This window comes from Zootoca vivipara, chromosome 2, assembly GCF_965207765.1.
Source record: "Zootoca vivipara chromosome 2, rZooViv2.hap1.1, whole genome shotgun sequence".
NCBI classification, from domain to species: Eukaryota; Metazoa; Chordata; class Lepidosauria; order Squamata; family Lacertidae; genus Zootoca; species Zootoca vivipara.
Genome location: NC_142584.1, coordinates 60,548,472 through 60,573,558, shown reverse-complemented (window position 1 = coordinate 60,573,558; position 25,087 = coordinate 60,548,472). Strand labels below are relative to the sequence as shown.

The following is a 25,087-nucleotide window of genomic DNA, read 5'->3' as shown; positions in this document are numbered from 1 at the left end:
AAAGCTTCCCCTCCTCATATCTAGCCTCAGAATCATCAGCATTCCCAATGTGTTCCCTTTCACACTGATTTTTGTTCAATATATTCCAGCTTTTGTAGGGTCTGCGAGGACAAATGATGAAGTGTAGTGTTAGGACCACTGATCATGTACAAATCTCTATGTATGTAGCCTTCAACTAAGGATAAGTTGAAACAGCATCCCTGGCTTTATGGCTGTGTTTCCAAAGCTGCAAAGAGGCAGGTTTCCTTTTCATAGTCCTTCATAGTGGGGCCTGTGAACAAGGCAAAGGATTTGTTCAACTTCCTGTAAGCAGACACCACACTCGTGCTTCACACTATTCTCCTGCCCCAGCCCCTTCCCCTCCAGCTGTGTGATGCAGCAGCAAAGAGAAGGCCGGTTGTATTGCCCTCACTCTGATTTGGCTTCCTGCTAATGCTAGATGGCCAATCCAAACTTACTTTTCAAGTTGGAATATTTTACTTTGCAACAGGAATGGGGAGCCTGTTGCTGCCCAGATGTTATTGGGACTCCAGCCCCCCTTCACCCCAGTCAGTACAACCAGTGGGCAGGGATGATGACTTGTTACCTTTCTAACCTATTCATTCCCTAACTGTAACCCTAAAACTGTAAGACATAATAATCCATTATAATCATATTCAGCATAAACTCTTTAAACAGTCTGCACCAGCAAATGTCACAGGCAGGTCAAATACTAAACTGCCCAAGTGCCTGAGTAAAAAAAGCAGGTTTTAATTTGGTACAAAATATACCCAATGTTAGTGTTGTCTGGGCTTTCAAGGGAGGGCCATTCTGTAACAGATGTGTCACTTGGCTCTTTCCCATGTCTCCAATTTTATGTGGAGATGGGATGCAGATGGGAAACAAACACTCCCCCCCCCCCCAGCACATCGGAATTCCCAGGCAGGAATGTATGAATACAGGGGTTCTATATGAGACTACTGACAGCTGCCACATTCTACACTAGCTGCAACTGCTGTGCCATCTTCTAGGGCAGCTTCATGGGAGAGCCCACTGCAGTAATCTAATCAGGCAGTTACTGATGTGACCAGGCGGTCTTTGCACTATACTAGTCCCACCACCACCCTGCCCCTCTCCTTCCTTGTAAGCAGCTGTGAAATGAGTGCAGTGGCTCCGCCCCATGCAGCAAACTGCTTCTGAGGACATGGAGAAACAGAGCTTGGTGTCACCACCCAGAGCCCATATATAATGGCAGGTGTCCTTCCCATTATATATGCAAGTCAGAGATCTGTGACCGATCTCGGTCTCCTTGTTATGTACTTGTACGATTCATGCACTTGTGTGTGCACATCTTACTGCATGCCCAAATTACCGTATGTGTTTGTATGTATGAAAAAGCATACTTTGTTTTGCTTTAGGTGCTCTGTAGCGTGCTTCCCGAATACTAAAGGGTTACTTTCTTATTGGAACTCAGCCCAGTAGACAGACCGCAGTGCAGAGATGAGCTGTCTGCAAGGAGCTCACGTACATTTTTACTAGCTGGAATGCCTCCACTCATTGGTGATCTGAACTGCGCTCACAATCTTTTTGATGTGGGCCTCCCTCCCTCCCTCCACCATCAAAGTAGTGGCTGAGAGCCCAAGGCTGATCTTGCAAGGAAACTGGTGGGCGGTGCTGTAGGGACCAGTTTCTAATGTACCATAAAGTTCAATGTATCATCCTCCCAAAAAGGGTGAGTTTTACATAGGAGCATCCCCTGAGGATGGTTCAGTGGTAGAGCACACCTTTTGCATGCAGAAGCCCCAGGTTCAACCCCTGACATCTTCAGGTACAGCACATTTAAGTGAGTTTTAACTTTTCCTAGAAGATGTACTGTCATTTTATGTAAAATTATATATATTTTTAAATTGTATTATAGAGCAATTAAAATATTTATTTTGTATCACAGTTTTGTTCATCGTGGTTTATTGTTAATACTGGGAGGCAGAAATGAATTTATAGAGACCTGCTCTCAGTATAGTTGGGGTTGGGTGGACCAAACAGCTTCTTGTGTTTCTTGTGCAGAGTATGCTGAAGTTTAGGTCCATCAGGGTAATAAAATTAAAGGATTTTTTTGTTGGCATCCACATGGTTAATATATCTTCTTGTTATGCAGCATCCACCACCTCTTCTGTTAATACTGATCCAGAAGTCATGTCAAGCAGCGGAAAGGTAAGGCATTTTCAGTTCCTGCAAATTTAAGATACTTCATGTTGGTGACAATCATCATACTGACAATTTTGCCTTGGTGTGATAACCTAGGTGGGCATCTCTTGTTTCTAATCTTGCAACACCCTGCTAATGAGGGAAGGTCACTCAGGCTTTTGATATCAGGAGTGAAGGAACAAATCTTTCCCCTTGCAGCTGTGGTTTGTTTCTGAGAAGGCGATCTTGAGCACAGTTTACATTCTTTCCTCCTGCAGCCAGCATTGGAGCTAAACAAAAAGCAGATGTATGCTAAACATCTCTACAGTGCAGAGTAGGATGAGTGAGCTGGGAGGAATAGAAAATGAAGCTGAAAAGGGGCGGGGGGGAGGAGCTCTGTTTGTTCAGTCACTAAAAGTAGATGTAGTACAGATTTCCAGAGGCTTCCATAGCATATTTGGCTGCAAGGGCATCTTAATTGAGGGGCTGAGTTGAGGCCTTGTTCTGAGTGCACACTTTAGGTGTTTGCTGTGTTTAGGGCAGGCATCCCCAAACTGCGGCCCTCCAGATGTTTTGGCCTACAACTCCCATGATCCCTAGCTAACAGGACCAGTGGTCGGGGAAGATGGGAATTGTAGTCCAAAACATCTGGAGGGTCGAAGTTTGGGGGTGCCTGGTTTAGGGGTTTGCTGTGGGGGCAGCAGGAGGGCTGCCAAACGAGGAGCAGAGAGGGAGTTCATTAATTGGGCTGCTTGTTACAAGTGCTATTTCGAATAAGGAGCTGGGAACCACCTTCAGCATTGTGAACAGAGTCAGTCCAAAATTGATTCTTTTTTTCTTTTTGAAAAAGGAGAGATGGTTGCCACATTAAATAAATCTGAAGTTAAATCTTTAAACATTGCCTGAGATCATAGCTGCCAAGTAATCCCTTTTTTAAGGGAAATTCCCTTATGCTGAATAGGCTTCCTCGTGAGAAAAGGGAAAACTTGGCAGCTATGCCTGAGATGTGTGGGAGCTGCTTTTGCCTGGGTGGCTGCTGGAGTAATGATTAAAAAACTTGGACACAGGAGTGAGGCTGCCAATGACCTGACTGGGTTGCACATGATTGGGTCACTTAAATATTATGCTAGCAACAAGGATGCTGCTTCCAGGAAGCTGGCACCTGCATGACTAGGATGACATTTAAAGTGCCAGACATTTGTTTGTGAAATCAGTCTAAATGTAATACTACTTAATTGACTTTCTCTTGGTACTGTATTTAATCATTTTTTTGTCATGCAGAGGATATTGGTCAGGGTAGTCAGTGGGTCAGTGGGTATTGCTGGGTGATGTGGCCAGGCTCTTTTTCACACATGCTTTGGTTCTGAGTCTAAATGAATACTCTCACCATAAAAGGGATGCCAGCAGTTGTGAATTTCTCTTCTTTTTGTGTGGGCATAATTTGAAAGATTCCAATGGTTTAATGTGTTCGGAGACAGTTCATTCTACGTTGCATCATCATAGTGGCATGCCTTCTGGGGGGGGGGGATAGAAGAACAAGTGCTTTGTACCATTTGTACACGTGGAACAGTTGTGGTTCGAATGTCTCTTAATGTGACAGATTATTACAGTTTATTAAATGTATTTAACTGGGCTACACCAGCAGCAATATGTAGCCTACCAGTTGGCAGTGAAAGAACAGAACAGTAGTGAACTGGGCAGGGTGAGTGTGGACACTATATGGATTCTGCACCTTGGAAAGCATGTCTTGGGCTGAACCTGGCATTGGCAAGGGAAAGAAGGCTTCAGCTGTACCACCCGTCATCTAAAGGGCAGTAGAGCCTAAGCCTACTAGATTGGGTCACTGGGCTGATGGTAGTTGTAGTCCAAAGCATCTGGAGAGCATCAGGTTGTCAAAGGGTGGCCCATACTTTAAAAGGGGGCTGTGAGCTGTAGGTTTTAGAAACAGCAAAACCTTGCATAAACCTACTTTCTAGAGATGAAAGTGATATTAGTGTACATGCCACTAGCAGTGAATCTTCATTTATCTCTCTGGGGAAAAACTGCAACCTAAGCTTAGTCAGGTGCAAGTGTAGTCCGAGATAATCTAATGGACCTTCATAATCCTTTCTGGTACTCTGCAACAATGGGTTCCTGCATATTTCCATCTCTGGCCCATTGTCATATGTTTCTTGATGGCATTTTTTAAATAGAATAAAAAAATACCATGTTGCTTCATTCTAGAGATGGCCCTGTTTCTGCTATTGCGGCACAGGGTGACAAGCTGCACAAAAAGCACCCCCTGGCGCTTCATATGTTTAGAACCCAGAAGCTGCCATGCAGGAGAAACTCCCCACAGGCAGAAAATCATTCTGACAACACACAGTGGGCATCCCGCCAACTTTTAATAGCTCTGGGGCCCTGATAAATATTTCAGGGAGTCTTAGAGGAAACCCCCCAGGACAGGTGCCAATGGAAGCCTCACACAGCTGCTGCTTTTGGCATACCTTCCAGGGGGCAATTCTTGTCGTGCAGTCTTTTTTGTTGCCTAACGCTCTTTCCAAAGATGGAAACAAAAAGACATTTGCAGGCTGAAAGTTAAAGACCCTTTAAAAATCTATGGCAATTTCAGAAACGGGAAATGCTTAAAGTTGATGGAATAGTGGGCATTGGCTCCATATGTGGACAGCCATGTAGATTGTGCAGTCAACGCTTGCCCACCACTTCCTCAATCAATGATATGGATCAATAAGGACAAAGGGAAACTATGGACTGTGGAACTCAGTTGGTAGATGCACCCTGAACCCCTAGCATCTACTAGTTTGTTTGTCTGGTGTTCTTTGGTTAAGTAACTTACAACCAAAACATAACTTTCAAGAGGCCTTGCTTAAGATACTATCTGATTTTGTAGAAAGTACTATCTTCTCCCTCCGCCTCTGTATATGAGCATGAGGGTTGATTAAGTTTCATAAATGCACACGCTAGTTTTCATTCTGAGATCTGAGTGCCTGGCAAGGGAGATGCTGTATAGTAATACAGTTTATATCCTTGAAAATCAGTTCTTGGGGCATGCTGCTGCTAAAACATGATGCATACCCATTTTTATTCCAATACCTCAAGCTTGTAGCTGGAGGTATTTTTTTCTTTGTTCCTCCCCATACCAAGCTGGTATTATAACATAATTGGGTTCTGAATGTGTGGGGTTTGGGGTTTGTGTTGCTGTTTTTTGTTATTCTGTTGAATAATGAAACGAAATTTGTTAAAGCACAGCTAAATACTAAACAAAAGGTCTAACTTTGTGGCCAAAAAAGACAGGGCATCTGTCAGCAGTAGAATAATAGTGCCTAAGAACTTAACACAGTCTCTTTTCTGCGGCAGGTGATGTTTTAAAAAAACTCCACCATGTTGAATGGCACAAAGAGGACATTCTATACTCAAGTTATGGGAATCTGTGTTGATCTTGTGACAAGCACAGATGCACTTTGGGGAGTCTTATCCATTTCTAAAAATGCATGAAAATGGAACACCAAAACTATAAGACTTGGAAGCTGCTGCTGCTTAGGTCATGCAGATTCTGTTTCCTGAGAATATTCCAGATGCTTTCCCAATCAATTTGCAACAAATGTGCTGTTACACATTTGTTGTCACATGCCTTTTCTTAAAGCTGGACTATTAGGCATGTTGTGCTTTCCTAGCAGCTGGGAAAATGTGTCTTATCCCATCTCAGCCCTGAGCAGGAGCAAAAAAGGCCTTCTTTGTATAGATTTATTTATTACATTTATGTACCAGCTTTATCTCCCAAGGATCTCTAGTGGTGTATATGTGGTTCTCTTCTCCATTTCATTCTCACAACAACCCTGTGAGGTAGTTAGGCTAAGAGATGGTGACTGGCCCAAGGTCACCAAATGAGCTTCATGGCTGAGTGGGGGTTTGAACCCTGCTCTCCCAGGTCCCAGTCCAAGTCTCCCCTTGGAGTTGCACCTTCCCCTTTATTGTGGAAGACATTTCTGTTTGCCCATATCTTTTCAATTTGATAGGGCAGTATTTTAGCTTCGTATTGGTTTTTTATTTATTTATGCAGTTTAGCTGTTATGCTTTGTGACAGGCTTTGGGCTCTGTTGGAGGAAATGTGATCCACTTACTATAGGCTTATGTGGCTTCCCTACACACAAGTGACTTTTGTGGAAGAATGCTGGGATGTATCAACGTGACCTTCACTTTTTGTACAGCCAGTCCAGAAATCTGGTACAGTTCACAGAGCTAGCGTAACGTAATAAGGCTGTGTGTTGCACTTGGACCGTGGGGACAAGATTTCCAATTCCCAGTTTGAGGGTGAGGCAGTTATTTACGGATTTGTTCAGGGACATATCACATGACACATGTGACTTTGGAAACTCCCGAGGGTGGGTTTTCCTTTTCCTTTTGCACTTCCTGGTGATCCCTACATGATTGAAATCCTCTAGGTCTGTGTTTGTCAAGCAGTGAGCCAGGACCTACCAGAACCACTCCTTGCCCAGTGCCTCCTTACTTGCCTGCCATGCCAGCACCAGCAACTCCTTGCAGTGGTGTTCAGGAGCAGAGAAATAACAGGGGATGAGGGCAAAGAGTCAGAGGGGGTATTAAAGGAAATTAAAGTGTGGGAAAAGGTGGTGGTTAAATAATAAACTGGGAATAGAAAGGAAGTAGATAAGCGAGGGACACCGCTATAGGAGGAAATGAGTGTATATAGGGTGAAGGAAAGTGGTGGTTGCAGGGAAAATAAGGTACCAGTTCAACATGAACGGAGAATGGGAAATGAGTAGAAAAAACTTGGAAAGGGATATGGAGCTGAGAAGCTTTCTTCACTTAGCACTTCCGGATCAGCAAAATCTGCCTAAATGAGGAGGGAGATTCACAATATCTGCACAGCAAATTCTGTACTTTGCTTGAGGAAAGCTGAGCTGTGCAACTCCTTGCCGGAAGGAATGCCCTCTGGCAAATAAATGTGGCCATTGCCAAAGATGGATTAGCTATCAGTAGAAATTGATGTTCAGGGCAGTCTTGAGCAGGTTGGGCGCCCTGGCGCTGAGAGGCGGAGATCGCTCCGGCACCCCCGCCGGACTTAGTATGGCTTCCACGTGGCTTTGCCGCACAGCGCCCCACCTACCGGCCCGGCGCCCTGGTGCGCTGCGCCACCGGGACTCTACCTAGAGCCAGCCCTGTTGATGTTGGTAATTGTGTGTGGATTATGCCAAACTGCCTCCCTCTGCTGCCATTTTGTCACTGGGGGTCCTCGGTAATTTCCAGCTGTTTCTAGTGGGTCTGGGGTGTGTGTGGAAAGTCTGAGAATCCCTGAGTTAAATGTAAATAGAGTTGGCTAAGGTTGTTCCCTCTGAACAACCAGTTGGGTATGTGTGTGGGAGATGCTGGGAAGATGACATCTATCATTCTCACATCTTGTTACATGAGAGCATTCTCCCAACCCTCTCCAGAAAGAGGAATGATTGTGAAGTGATGTGTCATGAGTCCTGGAATCTCGGGTCAGATATTTCAGAAGGTTCTTCCAGGGAGATTAGTTTAGGATGGGCAGCAGTGCCTCTGCTCCTTGTGCATTGATACTTCTAGAAGGGTGGATGTGCAAGTAGGGAACTGTCATTGTGAGACCAAGTTGGCAATATGAATAGAAGAGCAGAATTCTGGGCAGAGCAGCGCCTCTATTAATAACCTCAAGGGCTCTGGCCATCTGTCAGGAAGCTAGACTGACTCATGAGTGTGGGGGAAGGTATAAGGAGAAAGTGATTTCAAGAATTGCCTGTGCAGCAAGGATATTCAGATCTCTTAAGCTTTCTTCAAAATCTAGGGGCCCATTTCCCACCATTATATTATTCCCCACATGAGAAGCTCTGAACCTGTGACACAAAGGAGCATGGTAATTCCCATGGACGTGGCAGTTGCAGCCAGGGAAACCAGTGCCAGGTCCGTATACCTTTTTTTACAGGCTTCCACATATGATTCCATACATATATGAGGCCAAACACTGGCCACAGCACCACGTGTGGAAAGGAAAGTAAGTATATTGTATTCAGCCAAAATAGTTCTGCAGGAAGGATTTTAAGTGATGTCTTATCTAGATGATGATGCACAACTTCTGACCATGGGAGGCGATAGTCTTCTCCCAAAACAACCTGAGCAGGATGATCAGGGATAGGGAAATCTTGTTTGGCCTTGAGCTTCTGGCATCCTTCCTTTCAGTCCTTGTGATGGAACATCAAAATGCTCAAGGGCAGTGTTCTGCCACTAACTTCCATTGTGGTTTCATTTACATGCTGAACTGTCTAAATACCTCTGCCTTAATATCAAATCTACTTAGCAAAGGTTAACCCTGACAGGTGTTACCAGATGTAGTCTTGCCATACATTTTGGTTCCCATATTTCCAAAAGTGTGGAGGCAAACACCGTAGTTCCAAAATGCCTACCTAGGTCTGGCCTTGGCAGCTTAAAGAATATCTGTTGGCGCACGCCAGCTAAGCCACCTTAGCTGACCTGTGCTCTGATGCAACTTGAAATCTGGCTGCTTTGGATTCTGTATTGTTCTGGGCTGTGGTGAAATTCTTCAGGGGAAAGAACTCCACAAGTGTGGAGCAACTGCTGGACATGCCCTTCCACATGCCATCATTGTATACATTCTGCACATGGCATATTGTTTCCTTACCGGGCCGTCTGATTGCTAACAGCCTCATTGTCTTTTTCTCTTTGTTTCTAGGCTGGGAGATACAGGGGTTCCGTGAAGGATTATCCAGATTTTGATGCCAACCAGGATGCTGAGGCCCTGTATAATGCTATGAAGGGATTTGGTATGTGTCCTGCAACAGTTGTCTTCTGCGCACTTGAATTTAAAATTACTGTGACATTGACAGGATTTTGTCTTCGTTTTTCCTATATTTTCTGAGGTCCCTATTTTTATCTGGAGTCGTGTCAGTGGGGAAAGTCAGGGTATAAATAAATATATAACAGTTTCTAATAGGAACTGTATGGCTTTACTGTTTTAGGCATGACTCATCCTCTTTGTCTTCTGCAGGCAGTGACAAGGAAGCCATACTTGAACTAATAACATCCAGAAGCAATAAGCAAAGAAATGAAATCTGCCAGGCATACAAGGCTCTTTATGGCAAGGTAAGTTTGAGAAGGGATTGTTCTGTTTTGCAAGCAACTACCACATGCAAGTTTCATCTCGGCTGGGGAGATTAATGAAAAATCTCTTTAACTTTTGGGGAATGCAGTTAGTGGAAACCTTTCAGATGTGATCCATAGATTCTAAAATTGGACACAGCATGGGGCAATTCAAAGGAAGCAGCCTGAGGAACATGGAGGGGAGAATTTGCGCCAGGCTCCTAATTTTATATCTCTTTACTGGGATGTGAATGGCATTTCTCCCTTGCAACACAGAACCCCTCCTTTACAACACTGGCAGACATAAGTGGCGGTGTCAGAGGACAGACTAGATTTCATCCTACCTGAGCATCCTGTTTGGGATTCTTGAATCTACTATTCTAGGCATAAGATACGCTGCTGATCATGTTGGCTGCCTAGAACCCACTACACACACACACACACACACACACAGAGAGAGAGAGAGAGAGAGAGAGAGAGAGAGAGAGAGAGAGAGTTCTAGAAGCCTGTATTCTGCAGCACAGATAAGTTTGCTCAACAGGGACCAAGAAGGACATTCATAGAAATGAATTTCTTTTTGGAAGTCCACAAAGCTGGATGCCAAATTTGCCAGTGGTACTCATATCCTTCTTTCTGATAACTTTACCTTTCACACCCAGCAGAGAGAGAGATAAAGACACCCTTCCCTTGTTTACATTTTCCATACGTCTTAAGCCCTGTTCACAAAACACATGTATGTAGGGCATTTATGCTTTTAAGGAGGGGGAGCAGTACAGCCCCACTCCCTTAGTTCATTAGTTCCCTACATGTTTGTAATGTGTGAATAGGGATGCAGAGAACCCCAGTTGCAAGAAGTTTCTTTCTTTGTTCTGTGATGATAGATAGTGCTCACCCCTGAATCTGCAGGGGGTGGGGAGGAACTCCAAGAAAGAGGTTGGATCTAGCATCAGTTTGTGCTGGACTTTAAAGAGAGGCAGAGAGAAGAAAGTTTGCTGTGCCTCTGTCCAGAACAAAGTGAAAGGCAATATTATTTCCCACTCCTGAGTTCCCTGGGACATGCTGAGAGTGGGGTGGGGAGGGGCAAGGAGGAGTTGGTGTCAACCACAAATAACGATTGCGTGCTAAGTGAGAATTTGTGAACTGCTACACAGATATGTGCGCATCATTCTAGTGTGAGATGGCTTCTTTAGCACTGTAGAAAAGGGATGTTGGAAAATATTTCAGAATTACGAGGGTCTTTGCATAGCAAAGCACATTCAGCCAAAATGTTCAATTTCTCTGTCTCCACCCCCACTGCCACCTTAATATCTCAAAGTGGCACTTTGCTGGATAAAAACATGCCTTTAGTAAGCAAATTTTTATCTTGCTTTCAAACCGTTTCATGCTTTCAAATTTCATTGAGAACCACTGTAATCTAGTAGCAAGAAAGGCAGTTTTTGAGTTAGGCAACCTTTACTCAGCACTGGGATTCTGCCCTTGTCATGGAGACATTAGGTAGCCTTGGGTAAGTGTCTCCAATCTGCAAAATGAGAATAATACCTGTCAGGGGGCCTTCTTGCAGGGAGCCTCCTCCCCTCTTGCTGACTAGCACTTCGCCCAGTGAGAGCAGCAGCAGTGGGTCAGGTGAGGGGAATCAGGAAGTGAGTGGGATGGAGATGTCAGGGCTCAGCGATGTTGGAGAGCCCCTGCGCCGCCAGGACCAAGAGGTGGAGGGGAACAGGGAGCCCCAGGTCTGGCTCTAGGTGTAGGGCGGGGGCGCCGGAGCGATCTCCGCGCCTCAGCGCCAGGGCGCCCAACCTGCTCGAGGCGGCCCTGGGGAGCCCCTTCCGGCGCCCGAATTAAGGCGCGCCACCAAACGTAAGGTTGGGAGGAGGCGTTTTGGGGTGCCCAAACTCTTATGCTGGTCCCGTAGCCAGAAACGTCCACTCCCGGATTCTGCGAGTGACTGAGAGGTCATGTTTTCTGCTATCTCTACACTGTAAATACCATGCACAATAAAACTCTTAAAGACAGAGCAGACTCGGACGTTGTTACTCAACAGTAGCCGCAACAGCACCCTGACAATACCTCATTGGGTAGTTTGAACATTCAAACAAGTGTTGCAATTTGTAATCTGAATTTGCAAAGTGGTTATATTAATTATTAGTAGCAACAGTGGTATTGACTTCAGTTTCATTGCAGAAATTCAGCCTAAAATATATCATTGGCTACAACCCTGTGTACATAAGGACAATGTCGGTTATATTTGGAGCAGAACCATTGAAATTATGGACTTAACTAACTTTGGTCCATTAGTTTCAGTGGGTCTTCTCTGAGTACAACTTGGTTGGCTACAATCCATAGTTTCCTGTTGCCACTCTGTCCACATGCGATGCAAGGGTGTTAATCTAGCAAAATAAGTAGACCTGGCTCTGACAATAACCTTGAACTATGAACCTAGAAATTGTTTGTTAGACCACAGGGCCATTCTGACCAATGAGACATCTTCTAACAAAGTGAACCCAGGAAGCAATCTCATTTTCTCTTTTCCTCCTCTGTCTTTTCTGCCATTTTATTAGGACCTGATTGCAGACCTGAAGTATGAACTCACTGGGAAATTTGAACGGCTGATTGTGGGCCTAATGAGGCCCTTGGAATACTTTGATGCCAAGGAAATCAAAGATGCTCTCAAGGTAAAGGGGGAGTGAGGGTTAGGGTTTGCCATTGCTTTGGGGGCACATGACAGCAGTGGCCTTCTTTTCACTGTGCCTTTCGATATCATTTTTCTATTGGGGAGTACATTCAGCTCATACTGATCTGCAGAGGTGGTTATTTGGGTTATTTCATTTTCTTGGGTTGCAGTGTGCTGCATTTCATACAGCTGACTTGTTTTCCTTACTCACAGGGTATTGGGACTGATGAGAAGTGCCTCATTGAGATCCTGGCTTCTCGGACCAATCAGCAGATACGTGCTCTAGTGGAGGCCTACAAGGATGGTGAGTATAGAGGGCAGGGGCTGTGACACTTCCCTGGATTTTGAGCAGACTCCGGCTAATATTAAAGATATCCGTGATGAAGCAGAGAGTAAACTACAGTATTGAACACAGTGGGATTTGCTTCTGAGCAAGCCTGCATAGGATTGGGAATGTATCATATAACTGGCACATAAAATAAAATGAATTTCTTCCCCCCCATCTCCACATCATTTCTTTGTTTCTTTCTTTGTTTATAAGGGTTTATACATTTTAAGGTATAAATATACCTTATAACTCAATGCACTCAAAACACTTTCCTGCTTTGGGCAAGTCCTGCTTGGGTCTGCTTACCTGCTTATCTCTTCTGCCCTAAGTCTCCTTACAACTTAGGATAATTTTGTTTAAAAAATTCCAATAGAGTTAAAAAATGTAAGTGCTCAAACTCCCAGCCACATGAACATAGGAGTCTCATTTCAACCCTGCATCCAACTTCCATTGCCTTGCTTTATTCTCCTCAATATACCCCACTTCTCCAGACCCTGATTTTTTTATCCCTTATTTTCCTCTAGTCCCACTGCTAATGAATGCCTTTCCACCGTGGGTTTTGATAACTCATCTCTCTCTCTCTCTCTCTCTCTTTCTCTCTCTCTCTTTTAACATTTCCATAGCATATGAGAGGGACCTGGAGGAAGATGTTGTAGCAGACACCTCGGGACACTTCAAGAAGATGCTTATTGTCCTTCTTCAGGTATGTTGGCCCCTGCACTCAGTATTGTCCCTTCAAATGTTTTGCAGTACTAATGGGTTCGATTCCTTGTCCTTTCTACAGGGCACCCGAGAAGAAGATGATGTTGTAAGTGAAGACTTAGTGCAGCAAGATGCCCAGGTTGGTGCAATTTATATGATACCTTGCCCAATTAATGATGATCCAAACAATGAACTCTGCTTCATCTTGGTACAAATCTAGATCTAGGGGAAATGGGCATACTTAAAAATCTGGCCAATATATTGCCCAGGTGATTCTTGCAGGTTTTGATATGAGTACTCTCTGCGTGCACACACCCAATGCATCAGTTATGTAGACCTAAAAACAGACACCCCTGGGATGACATCTCCTAGCATGAGAGGTTCAGATCTGAACAGTGCATTTTCTCCACCTATCTGGTATCTGCAGTCAAAGATTTCATGCTTTTCTGAGCCAATTGGAGAACTCATCGTTTCCTGGATTGATGTTTGTTTATGGATCCAACGTAGAGTCTCTGGTTCTAAAATACTGCATCTATTGAAATCAAACTGTTGAACCACTGAAAGCAGACAGCTCTGCTTTCAAATACTTTGTAAGACTTCTGCACATACTTGCTGGGATGTAGGTATTATGAAAACGCCTGTTTAGAAATTACTGGTGTTTATGATACTTTTATATAAAAGCTAAATATCCCCAGCAACTTGAAGCACAGTGGTGGTTTCCTTGTAAGTATTGTAAGTTATGTGATCATAACTAAGATTGCAATCTCCTGCCGAACATATTTCTCAAGTCTTTAGTAGTAAATAATACAATATGATTTTTGTTTTGTTAAAGACTGAATAGCTTCCCAGTATGTCTAGTTGAAAGTAAGACCCAGCGATGACATCCTATTATTACTTGGTTTGCTGATTGCATAAGGCTGGTAGATTTTGCTTACCGTTTTTGAGAATTCACCAATAGTTTCCTCTTGAGTTGCATGTATCATTGTTCTAAGACAAATTCCTGTAGAGCAGGGGTGGCCAACTCCCAAGAGACTGTGATCTACTCACAGAGTTAAAAACTGGTGGTGATCTACCCCATTTTTGGGGTTCAGGTCAAAATTGTTGAGCTTTTTTAGGGGGAAGGAAAGCCCCATTTCTTTGGGGTGCAGGGCAAAAATGTTGAGCTTTATTTAGGGGAGTCAAAGTTGTTGAGCTTCTTTGGGGGGAGCCAGTGATCTATCACAGACGTCCAGTGATCTACCGGTAGATCACGATCTACCTGTTGGACGTGCCTGCTGTAGAGTTTCGACATGAGCTGACCTTTTTAAAAAATATTTTTATTAATAAAAATTAAATCAATACAATTTATCAATACTGCAACCAATTACATTTTTCTTAATACTTGACTCTTCATGTTGATCCTTGTTTTTAAACTGCTGCTGTTGTGTTTGTGTGTGTTTGTGCTTTCGAAAAGACTCTGTTGGATGCTGGAGAAGCCAAATGGGGCACAGATGAAGCCGAATTCATTTACATCCTTGGAAGCCGAAGCAAACAACATCTTCGGCTGGGTGAGCTTAAGCACTGCATTCAAATATTAGGTTACAAACCACATCTTACAATTCTTTTAGCCAAACATCACACGTCTTCGCAGAGTACATACCAGTTAAGACCCATCCACACTTCTGCTTGTCCCGTGCCCAGGTCCGAGTGCTTTTCTTCTTGTCCCACACTTTCTAGGCACAAGTCTGAGCAGTTTTGCCCTTGGCCCCCACCACTTTCCCTGGGAAAAGAAAACCTATTCTTTAGTGATAAACTGGCACAGACATCAATCTGGAGAAAACCTGATTTACATTTGCTCTGACTGAGAGCTAAAAAGTGGTTTTATCCAGGTGGGGGAGCGGCGGGGCAAGGGCAAGTCTGGATGAGCCCTTAGTTACGATGGACAGGAATCCATAAACTTGCCCTCTAGTGGCTGAATTATATAACTGATGAGGCCTTATAGGTGTTCTGCCAGAGTTGTTCTTTGCAATTTGGTTCTAATGCTACCTTGGCTCTTGAGAACACTTTTTTTTCTGTTGGATGAATTATTTGATTAGGGGAGAATTTCAGTGCTGAGCAGAAAGCTCAATAGTGCAACCCCTAAGTGACCATCTTTGCAGGTAACAATAAGACAGGAACCTTGACTTAATGGACCATAATGTGCTCATGCAGTCAGTTCCTTCTTCATGCAAGTGGGTAAACAAATCAGGAAAGGAGCTTAAGAATTACATCTGAACCTGAGTTTGTGCCTTGTTTCTGCCTAACAAACCAGGATTTGTAAACAAGCAACAAACCTCGTTTTAAGGCTGGCTGTTGATCCTGGCTTGTTTGGGGGGGGGGGACATGTTAAAGGGCAACAAACCACAACTCCACCTTCAGATGCAACTTTAAGCTAACAACAAACCATAATCTTAAATTCTGACATAATGCTAAGCTATCCCCTTCCTGACTTGTTTTCCTGCTTACATAAATGGGATAAGCAAGGGAGCAACTAGGCTGCATGCACCAGCACGGTATGATTTAGTAAGCCACCCCAAGCCACCCCTGCTGGATCAGTCCAGCAATCTGTTCTTGCAGTGGCCAACCAGATGTCTGTGGGAAGCCAATGTTCTTGGATTATTATTTCCTGCCAATGCAGCCATTGTGGTTTAGATGCCACATTCAAACAAATCCAAAGTTTAATTTGAAAACTATTCTCATTGGAATACTTGTAAAAATATTTTTTAAGACATGGCAGTTCAGTGGCATTGACTGTTGATTGATCAAGAGTGCAGCCTTCTTTGGGCACAGCAGTGAACCAGAGGTTGGTGCGTGTGAGACTATCCCTCTCCTATGCTTTCTTTTCAGTCTTTGATGAGTATCTGAAGATCTCTGGCAAGCCCCTTGAAGTGAGCATGCGGGGAGAGCTGTCTGGAGACTTTGAAAAACTGATGCTAGCTGTAGGTAAGTGGGTCAGATCTTGTAATTTGAAGTGGTGTGGCAGACTAGAAGTGACTCTGAAGGTCAGGCCCTTTCAGCCTAAACCTGTGGATCAATTCAAAATTAAAGATGTCAAGGTCTTTGCAAGCCTAGTTGATGTTGGGCGTGCTTTAACAAAAGGCAGACTCCTAAATTTTCTTTAGCTCTGAACTTCAGCTCTGGATTAGGCACATGACTTGATTTAAGGGATGGGACTTTTCAGTATCTAAGGTATGCTGGAAGGATGAGAGGCAGAACTGATCTTGTCATCATGTTGGGGAGTGTTGGGGAGCAGAACAGAGGACTAGAGGTAGGGATGGAAAGGAGTTTCCAGTAGGAGGGTCTGGCTGACTTGCTGCAACCCAGAACAGGAGCAATCCACACAACATAATTTTCTTACAGGTCTCATTTGTGTTATCTGAATATTCCAGGGCATTTTCACGATTGTGTCTCAGTCCAGGTTTTGAAGGGCTAAGGGAGCGCTCGCATTTTGCTAGCCAGCAGGCAGGGAGCATGAGCCTCTAGTTAACACTCTCTCCTGATTCTTCTTTCCACAGTGAAGAATATGCGGAGTACAGCAGAGTATTTTGCAGACAGGCTCTTCAAAGCCATGAAGGTGAGAGGCATTCCAGCTGCCTTGGACAGTGGATTTCTTCCCCTCTTGAATGCTTTGTGATCATCTACATGTTGCACTGTACATGTTATAGATGTTGTGTTAAATATATTACTGCATTTCACTGGTCTTGTTGTTTTTGTTCTAAAAACAACTTGTCAGTATCGAGACATGGAGGGCAGGGGTTTAGTCCTTTTCTTACTATCTTTGGTCCTGGCTTAAATTCCCACTCATCTAACTTGTTCTTGGCCTCTGGAGATAAGTGTCCATTGACAATGGGGGCCCCTCCCCATTCCCCCCCCCATTTAATGATATTTGAGTAATATGGATTTCAGAGAGCTTTCACTACAAACATACAGCATTTCTAGAATTAGCCTTTCATCACCAGTGTCCTTGATAGTGGGGAACACTTTTTGGTGATGCAGGCTTTCTTAGTACTCTGTGTAAAACCCTTATAAAGGCATAGGGCGTAGAATCAACACACTTCCTGCAAAATGGCTGGGAGAGAGAAAGCTCACTCCCCACCATGGGCCATTGGAGCAACAGCTGTTCTGATACCCACCCTCATGGTCAGCATTACCAGGGATTGTTCTCAGGCTGTCAAAGGGCAGCCATCCAAGTCCAAAGGGTCCAGAACTGCAGGACAGCTTCACTTCAGAGAAGGCGCAGCTTGACCCAAAAGATGTCCAAGTACCTTCAAAGTGCTTAGGTCTCCGCATTTGGGCTTTGTTCAAAGCAGATTCATTCATTCATTCATCATTCATTGGATCACGTTCACCAAAAAAGAGCCCAGGGTAATGTACACCAGACATATAAACAGTGCTTGCATTCATTAATGTTTTAAAGCAAACCCTGATTTCCACCCACCCCCACTTCGGGATATTTTATGTGACCCTTGTTGATCTATTTCAGGGCTTAGGAACGAGGGACAACACGTTGATTCGGATCATGGTGTCACGCAGTGAGATTGACATGTTGGACATCCGAGAGATATTCCGGACTAAATACGAGAAGTCACTGCATCACATGATTGAGGTAAATACTGATTTTCAGATGGTCTACAATGGAGAAATGAGAGGGGGGATTCTTTCTTCTGTTCCATAATGGAATTGCCCCGCTCCGTCTCTCATACCTCACATTATGCTTGGGAAAGTTCATCACTGTAGAAAGGCTTGGCTAGCCTTAGAGCATGTAGGGACAGACTTCAGAATTGTGGGATCTGCTTTGTTTTTTACGCTGTAATCTTGAGACCCACCAGTGGAGTCAGGTGTAGAAATAGTGGCTTAGAAGGGAGGGTGGAATGAAAACTCTGAGAAAAGGGCAAGAACTCCCTGGAGAAAAGGTGGGATATAAATGTAATAATAAATAAAATAAAATTCAGGAACAGGGTGCTTCAATGTAAGTACATGATCAAGCCAGGATTTTGTTTTCTGTACTAGGCCTGACCCTGCAATCATTCACACAAAAGTTCATTCCTAGTTTTTCCCCCAAGCTTCATTTCAGTAGCCCTTAAAAAAGTGGGGGCTAACAAATTTTGGGAGCGAGAAACACTTGCCAATCTACTGCAAATCACTCAGCAATGAAGAACTGCCTCCTGCCCACCCACACCTTAGAGCAGGCATCCCCAAACTGCGGCCCTCCAGATGTTTTGGCCTACAACACCCATGATCCCCTAGCTAACAGGACCAGTGGTCGGGGAAGATGGGAATTGTAGTCCAAAACATCTGGAGGGCCGAAGTTTGGGGATGCCTGCCTTAGAGAGTTGCTTGAGCTAACCTTTACTTTCTGAGAAACCTATTTGGTGTTTTTGGCATTCATTTGCCCTTTTCTATAAGAATCCACCACATGTGACTAAAGAATTTGGGGGTTTTGTTTCATTTTCTAAACAAAATTCTAGTTCAAGAAACACTGAAATGGAAGAAAACTTGGGTCCTGTTTCCAGGCTTCCCACATCTAGTTGGCCTTTGGTCTGCGTGTTTGCTTCTGGGGACAAAACAGTTTCCATAACCCTCTGTTTTAAGCTGCAGTTTTGAATCTCGTGCTCCTCTGCTGTGAGTATGGGAGAATTACCAAACACTTTAGGCCACCTTAACTGGGGATTTTTTGTCTTGTGGATGGCTTGTCCATAACAGTTGATGCCTTGAGTGCTTGTGTGTATGTGCATTTCAAAACGGCCATCTTTTATTGCCTTTGCAGAGTGACACATCTGGTGAATACAAAAAAGCGCTTCTGAAGCTGTGTGGAGGAGATGATGAGTAAGCTCTACTACTAGTTAAACATTGCTCTGTGACTTTTATTTCTCTTAACAAGGCTAGTCAGTAGCTGTTTTACTGTCTGAGTGGGGTACTAGCCCCTGATGAGTTAAAATAATAGTCTTGGAAATCCACCCTAGTTTGTCATGCTGCTAAACTTTTTGTTTACCACAGACCTGCAAAGACAGTGGGAAATTTTCCATTGGCAGAGATGCTCAGGTTCTGTTTTTGAAAATACTACTCATGTATTAGTTTAAAAAATGTATAGGACCCTGGAATAATTTCCTCTTTAATTTCTGGGGGGAGAAATGTGTCTTTTTTTAGTGGCCTTTGGTTGCGGGAAGCATTATCAAAAGTTGAAAACCAGACTGCTGTCAGTGCACCATGCAGATTCCTTTGAATACAAGTAAAGCTCTTTAAGAAAAAACTTAGGGAGAGAAGGTGTATATATTTATTTGACAGTGACCTTCTGACAATGTTGAAAGGCATATTTTCAAACGGGGATAGGAAAGAACCTTTTCATCCTACACTAAGTTTGCGATACAGCAGGGCTCCCAAGGGTTTTTCAGTCTAGTTTTGGTAAGCCTATGAGAGTCTGTATCTGGGGTGGGCAACTTCAGCATCCCTGAGGATCATTCTTCCCTTTTCTTCCTGGTCAAAGTGTACTGGTGGTCATTGTTAAATGTGCCCCTCCTCCATCCATAGAATCATGGAATTGCAGAGTTGGAAGGGACCTCGGGGATCATGTAGTCCAACTCCCTGCAATGCAGGAATCTCAACTAAATCCCATAAGGCAGATGGCCATCCAACCTGTGCCTAAAAACCTTCGAGGAAGGAGAGTCCACCACCTCTCTTGGGAGTCTGTGCCACTATCAACGGCTCTTACTATTTGAAAGTTCTTCTTGATGTTCCCACACTAGTGGCCCAGCACCACAGTAAAGCTGGTACCATCTTGTGTAGGCAATGGACGCAATTGGGTATTGCCAGGGCATTCCATTTAAAATGCAAAGAAGAAGTATAACCACGCCTTTCCTTCTTCCGTCCCAGTGGGGTGAGTGGGTGAGAATGGCACCAGCTGACAAATTCAAGGCCTACATAGTATGTTCATATGTCTCCGTGAAGTTCATAGACCTTGTGTCCTATCCCCTCCCTTTTCAGTGCCGCAGGTGAGTTCTTCCCTGAAGCTGCACAGGTGGCGTATCAGATGTGGGAGCTTAGTGCAAGGGCCAAAATAGAGGTCAGAACCTGCTCCTCCCCTTTTCTGCCTGCCCTTTGCTGGATTGAAACCACAGCTGCTTCACTCTGCGTGCTGCTGACCCATTTCTGCTAGGCCTCTTGGTTTACCCTTCCTGTTCAGTGCGCTGCCACTATAACCAAAGACCTCCTTAAAACATGCATTTTAACAGATATGGCTTCATGGCAACTTTCCTCCTTACTCTTGGTCTTGTGAATGTCTGTGAACTGACTCCCCTGAGATTCTGGTTGCTTCCCAATACACACTAGCATGAAATAGCTCTCTACTAATATACTGGTATGATTAAAGGGAGAGGGGCAGCCTGATGAGGCTGCTTTGTCTTAGGTGCCCACTGTAGCATTACGCTGACGCTGCATCAGTGCAGTCTTAGGACTTCAAGTACAATGCTAGAAGGTAGTAGAAACATCCCTTATGCATCCTTGCAACTACCTTAAACTAATGGAGCTGAACTTGAAGGAATCAATCCACTGTGCCTCTTAACAATATCTGGCTATAAGTAGACTGTGCTTTTTTATGGAGTGTTCAAGATACTGAGTTACCTACTAATCTCTTTCAAAGGGTGAATTCACACATCACATGTTTCATGTGATAGTTACAGATATCACTTTATTAACTAACCCTGTAGCCATCGCAGATTATTTTCCCATCATGGTATACAGTTGCTTTATGCCAGGAAGCAACTCAAGAGGTGGTGATAACCTGTGGCAATTGCCATAACTGGAACAGACTATATGAACTCACCTTACTTCCCCTGCATGTGAAAGAGGGAACCATGTTCTCAGTTCATAGAAAAGCCACCAGGCTGTCCTAGTACCGTAGGAAATGGGGACCTGAATAAGGACACCCTCTCCCACCCCCTAACTTTGGAAAATGCATGGGGATGAAAAGTGTCTAGATGCTGTCTCTTTTCTTTTTTATTATTTTTTACACCTTCTTTCTCTGGAAAGCAATAGCACTTTTTAGGAGATTCTTTTTTGCTATTACTTGGATGCTTTCCCCCCGGCTTGGCTATTTTTCTTTTAAAAAACAAGAGGATTGTTAACTTCCCGGCTTGCTCTATCCCTGATAGCTGCTTTGCCCTTAACTTTCTGCTGGTTCCCCGTTTCCCTTCAGTAGGCGTGGTTTTAATCAAAACTTCTGTTTCTGTTTTTCTGTAGCCGAAAGGAACCATTTATCCAGCTGCAAATTTCAATGCTGATGGTGATGCAAAAGTACTAAGGAAAGCCATGAAAGGTTTTGGTATGTAAGGTTTTGCAAAGGAGTATTGCTATTCATGCAGTGTGAGGAAAATCAGTTGCCTGTATCCTGTGCAAAATATATAGGCTTGCAGGATGGGGGGAAATTCAGAAAGTCTTAAAAGTCCAAATTTCTTCAGTGAGATCTATCCTACCTGAAACACTTTTTAAGTACAGTATATTATTCTACACTGGCCTTCTCCAACAAAGTACCCTCCGAATCAAGACTGGGGAGGAGACTTCTTACCTCCTTTTGCTCATTGCTCTGTGATGAAATGAAATGTCTAGTGGATTGTGTTATCATTTCAATGATTCCTGTTATAGTTCAATGGACCAGTATTTATGGCCTTTCTTATGTATTTGGTAACCAACCTCTCCCCTAGACAATTATAAGGGTTGGTCTTGATGTTCTGTGGCATCCCTTAATTTTGGCTGTGTGGTCTATTTTTTATTTGGAAAAGAAAATAATGCCTCCAGCAGCATGGAGTGGCCCACCATTGGAGGCAATTTACTTTAAGCATCCTCCACATGGTATCTAGAAGCCAGGTCACAAGATGTAGCGTGGAGGCTGTTAAGAAGAAATCTCCTCTATGCTCTTGTGTATCTTGGTTCAGGCTAAACAGAGAGAGAGAGAGAGAGACCCAGGTTTACTGCCTATAGTTCCTTTGGTTTGTTGTGCAGGGTCATTTGCGCATCCAAATTTTTATGATTTGCAAGATGGCAGAGGGAATGGCACAAGAAATTCACATATTTGTAGAAAGCTGTGAAATATTGGGCTGTTATTCCCCCCCCCTCCCCCTGAAAGACGTTTGCTCTTGCCAGTGAATGAATAGCAAAGTCTCAACTTGGTGTATGCTCATTTGAACAGGTCCCCTCCCCTTGATTGGTATCAGTGGGACTGTGCCAGTTGGTTGCTCCCCAGGATAAAATGTGGGAGTCAAGTATAAATACTATTTCTGAACAGAGTCAAGTCTCGTGAGTTGTCAAAAACCGGACGAGTCATAGTTTCTTTACATTGGGTTTCAGGCACTGATGAAGATGCTATCATTCAGGTTGTCACACAGCGGAGTAACACCCAGAGGCAAGAAATCATACAAGCATACAAGTCTCATTATGGCCGGGTAATTAGAGAATTACCTCTATTTTTCTAATGTTCTTCCCAGTATGTATTTCCACCACCACCATTTATTTGTACTTTCCTTTCATCTGCTGCTGTTTCCTCCAATGTTCATAGATGTATCATTAAAAAATCCCTTTTTAAGAGCAGGAATTTAGCATTATTAAGAAATTCAACTCTTCTAATCATTGTATCTGCACATGCATATTGGCTTGCCAGATGAAATGATTACCCTCTCTTCACCCTTGTGCTGTTCTAGCGGTTCTTCTGACCCACCAAAGAACCAACTGAGGGGGGCATGTGGGGCAAAGAGAGGAGGGACAGCCCATTGCACTAGCAGAAGTCCTTTCAGAAGGTTTCCATTAATAGGATTCTTTAGGTGAATCTCGCCCATTATTTTATTTCTGAACCACCCTTCTTCCCATAGGATTCTAGCAAATTAAAGCACATCACAAAAATGGATTGAGTGGTATTTAGCTAAGTTTTACACAGAGTAAACTCATTGGAATTAATGGACCTAACATGTTCATGTTAATTTCAGCAGGTCTGCTCTGACTAAAACTTAGTTCAGTATCACCCATCATCTTTCTGTTGCTTGCTTATATTCCACTTTTAAGTCAAAAGCCCCACCCCAAGAAGCTGACTGTTTTAATTACTTGTAACTAGACAAGATGTTAGAAAACCCAGGAACTGAATTCCAATGTTTGCTTGTTTAAAAAAGAAAAAGCAATGGATAGAATAACTGTATGTGTGTTTATGGGGTTGTGGATCAAGGCCAAAGTACTTGGAGAGGGTGGAGGGTTTTTATCCTTTCCAGCCTTTGCTGTTTTCCCAATGAAAATCCCTCTGAACCGTCTATTTGCCCTGTGTAGACCAAAACATAGAATTATGTGTCTATGTAGGACAATTTATACTATTAGCTTGGGAAAACAATGAAGGGAGAGAGGGGTTAAACCCGTTCTCCTTTCCCAGTGTCATGGGTGAATGTTAAATCAAAACTACGGATCCATTTAGCTCAGTATTGCTTGCCTGATGGGCAGCAGTCCTTCAGGGTTTCAGATCTGTCTTTCCCATGATAGGACCTGATAGCTGACCTGAAATCTGAAGTATCGGGGCCCTTGGCGAAGGTTATTCTTGGACTAATGATGACACCAGCGCAGTATGATGCTAAGCAACTGAAGAAAGCTATGGAGGTATTGTATGTAGCCTTGTAAGATATATATACCCAAATGTGACTTTATTGCTTAACCTTATATAATAGCAGGCCTGGGTGCATGGAATCTTTCTGATTTAGGTTCTGTGAATGGAAACTCACCTAACTGATACTTTTTAAGCGTCAGTGAGATGAAAAGGAAACTTTTCCCTTACTTTGGTACTCAAAGGACATAATGATGCGTAAGGAGCAGGCCAAGTTGAAACTCTTCCAAGTGTGTCTACAGCAGGGGTCGGCAAACGTTTTCAGCAGGGGGCCAGTCCACTGTCCCTCAGACCTTGTGTGGGGCCAGACTATATGGGGGGGGGATGAACGAATTCCTATGCCCCACAAATAACCCAGAGATGCATTTTAAATAAAATGACATATTCTGCTCATGTAAAAACACGCTGATTCCCAGGCCGTTTGCGGGCCGGATTGAGAAGCCGATTGGGCCGGATCCAGCCCCGAGGCCTTAGTTTACCTACCCATGGTCTACAGCAGGCATCCCCAAACTGCAGCCCTCCAGATGTTTTGGCCTACAACTCCCATGATCCCTAGCTAACAGGACCAGTGGTCGGGGAAGATGGGAATTGTAGTCCAAAACATCTGGAGGGCCGAAGTTTGGGGATGCCTGATCTACAGTATAGATCCAGAACAAGCAGGCTTGTTTGACAGGGGGAAACTTGAAGTCCACTTGTTGCCCTGGGGGCTACAAACCATAGAGGCTCAGAGCCACATAGCCCTGGTTTGTAGCAAGATTCCCCAGAGAACGAGGCTAATTCCCCATGCCGTCTTTAGGAACTAAAACTGGGAGATCCCTTTTGGTACTCACCCTTATCAAACAGTATGGAATCCACCCTCTGCAAAAAAAGCTAGTTCCAGGATTCAGATCTCCATGAGGAGAAAGGGGAGGTAGGGGGTAGGGAACCCCCTACTCTGCTTTTCCCTCAAGGAGATTCTTTAGTGTGTATCTGAAGAAGTGTGCATGCACACGAAAGCTCATACCAATGACAGACTTAGTTGGTCTCTAAGGTGCTGCTGGAAGGAATTTTTTTATTTTGTTTTGACTTCAGCCCACTGTTCCTGATTCCAGTTCTAGCTGACTAATCCATGAACCACTCTCCTTTTATTGAGGAATTCCAGGGGGTTTCTGGAGGTCCCTGTAAGCTCAAGGGCTGGTATACCCCAGCAGTGAGATGCCTCGCATCCAGAAATGTAGCCACTTGTGGACAGTGTTCCCCCCCATAAAATAAAATAAAATAAGTGCCCTGCTTTTAGATACTCTGAAATATATTCTAACAACTGTCATGTGTCCTTCTAATCTTTTCAGGGGGCTGGAACTGATGAAAGTGTTCTCATTGAAATTTTGGCCACTCGGAACAACCAGGAGATCCAAGCAATTAACACAGCATATCAAGACGGTAAAGTTCTCTGAGGTGCAGGACCGCTCTT

The 25,087-nt window shown here is 43.9% G+C and overlaps 1 protein-coding gene across 6 annotated transcripts in view; it reads left to right on the top strand.

Moving 5' to 3' along the window:
- The window catches only part of ANXA6 (annexin A6), a 39,706-nt gene that overhangs the window by 4,163 nt on the left and 10,456 nt on the right, over positions 1 to 25,087 (top strand). For 2 of the 6 annotated variants that reach the window (XM_088662016.1, XM_088662015.1), the window contains exons 1-18: positions 95 to 236; positions 2,135 to 2,190; positions 8,885 to 8,975; positions 9,200 to 9,294; positions 11,850 to 11,963; positions 12,176 to 12,266; positions 12,914 to 12,993; positions 13,075 to 13,131; positions 14,446 to 14,539; positions 15,858 to 15,953; positions 16,526 to 16,584; positions 17,494 to 17,616; positions 18,778 to 18,836; positions 19,992 to 20,070; positions 21,246 to 21,327; positions 22,350 to 22,444; positions 23,520 to 23,633; positions 24,966 to 25,056. In XM_088662016.1, coding sequence (XP_088518142.1) covers positions 209 to 236; positions 2,135 to 2,190; positions 8,885 to 8,975; positions 9,200 to 9,294; positions 11,850 to 11,963; positions 12,176 to 12,266; positions 12,914 to 12,993; positions 13,075 to 13,131; positions 14,446 to 14,539; positions 15,858 to 15,953; positions 16,526 to 16,584; positions 17,494 to 17,616; positions 18,778 to 18,836; positions 19,992 to 20,070; positions 21,246 to 21,327; positions 22,350 to 22,444; positions 23,520 to 23,633; positions 24,966 to 25,056 — 1,504 coding nt within the window. In that variant the 5' untranslated portion in view covers positions 95 to 208. Of the gene's footprint in view, positions 1 to 94; positions 237 to 1,664; positions 1,823 to 2,134; positions 2,191 to 8,884; positions 8,976 to 9,199; positions 9,295 to 11,849; positions 11,964 to 12,175; positions 12,267 to 12,913; positions 12,994 to 13,074; positions 13,132 to 14,445; positions 14,540 to 15,857; positions 15,954 to 16,525; positions 16,585 to 17,493; positions 17,617 to 18,777; positions 18,837 to 19,991; positions 20,071 to 21,245; positions 21,328 to 22,349; positions 22,445 to 23,519; positions 23,634 to 24,965; positions 25,057 to 25,087 lie in introns of those variants that run through there. The other 4 variants (XM_088662014.1, XM_088662013.1, XM_035105694.3 and 1 more) reach the window with 2 other exon arrangements.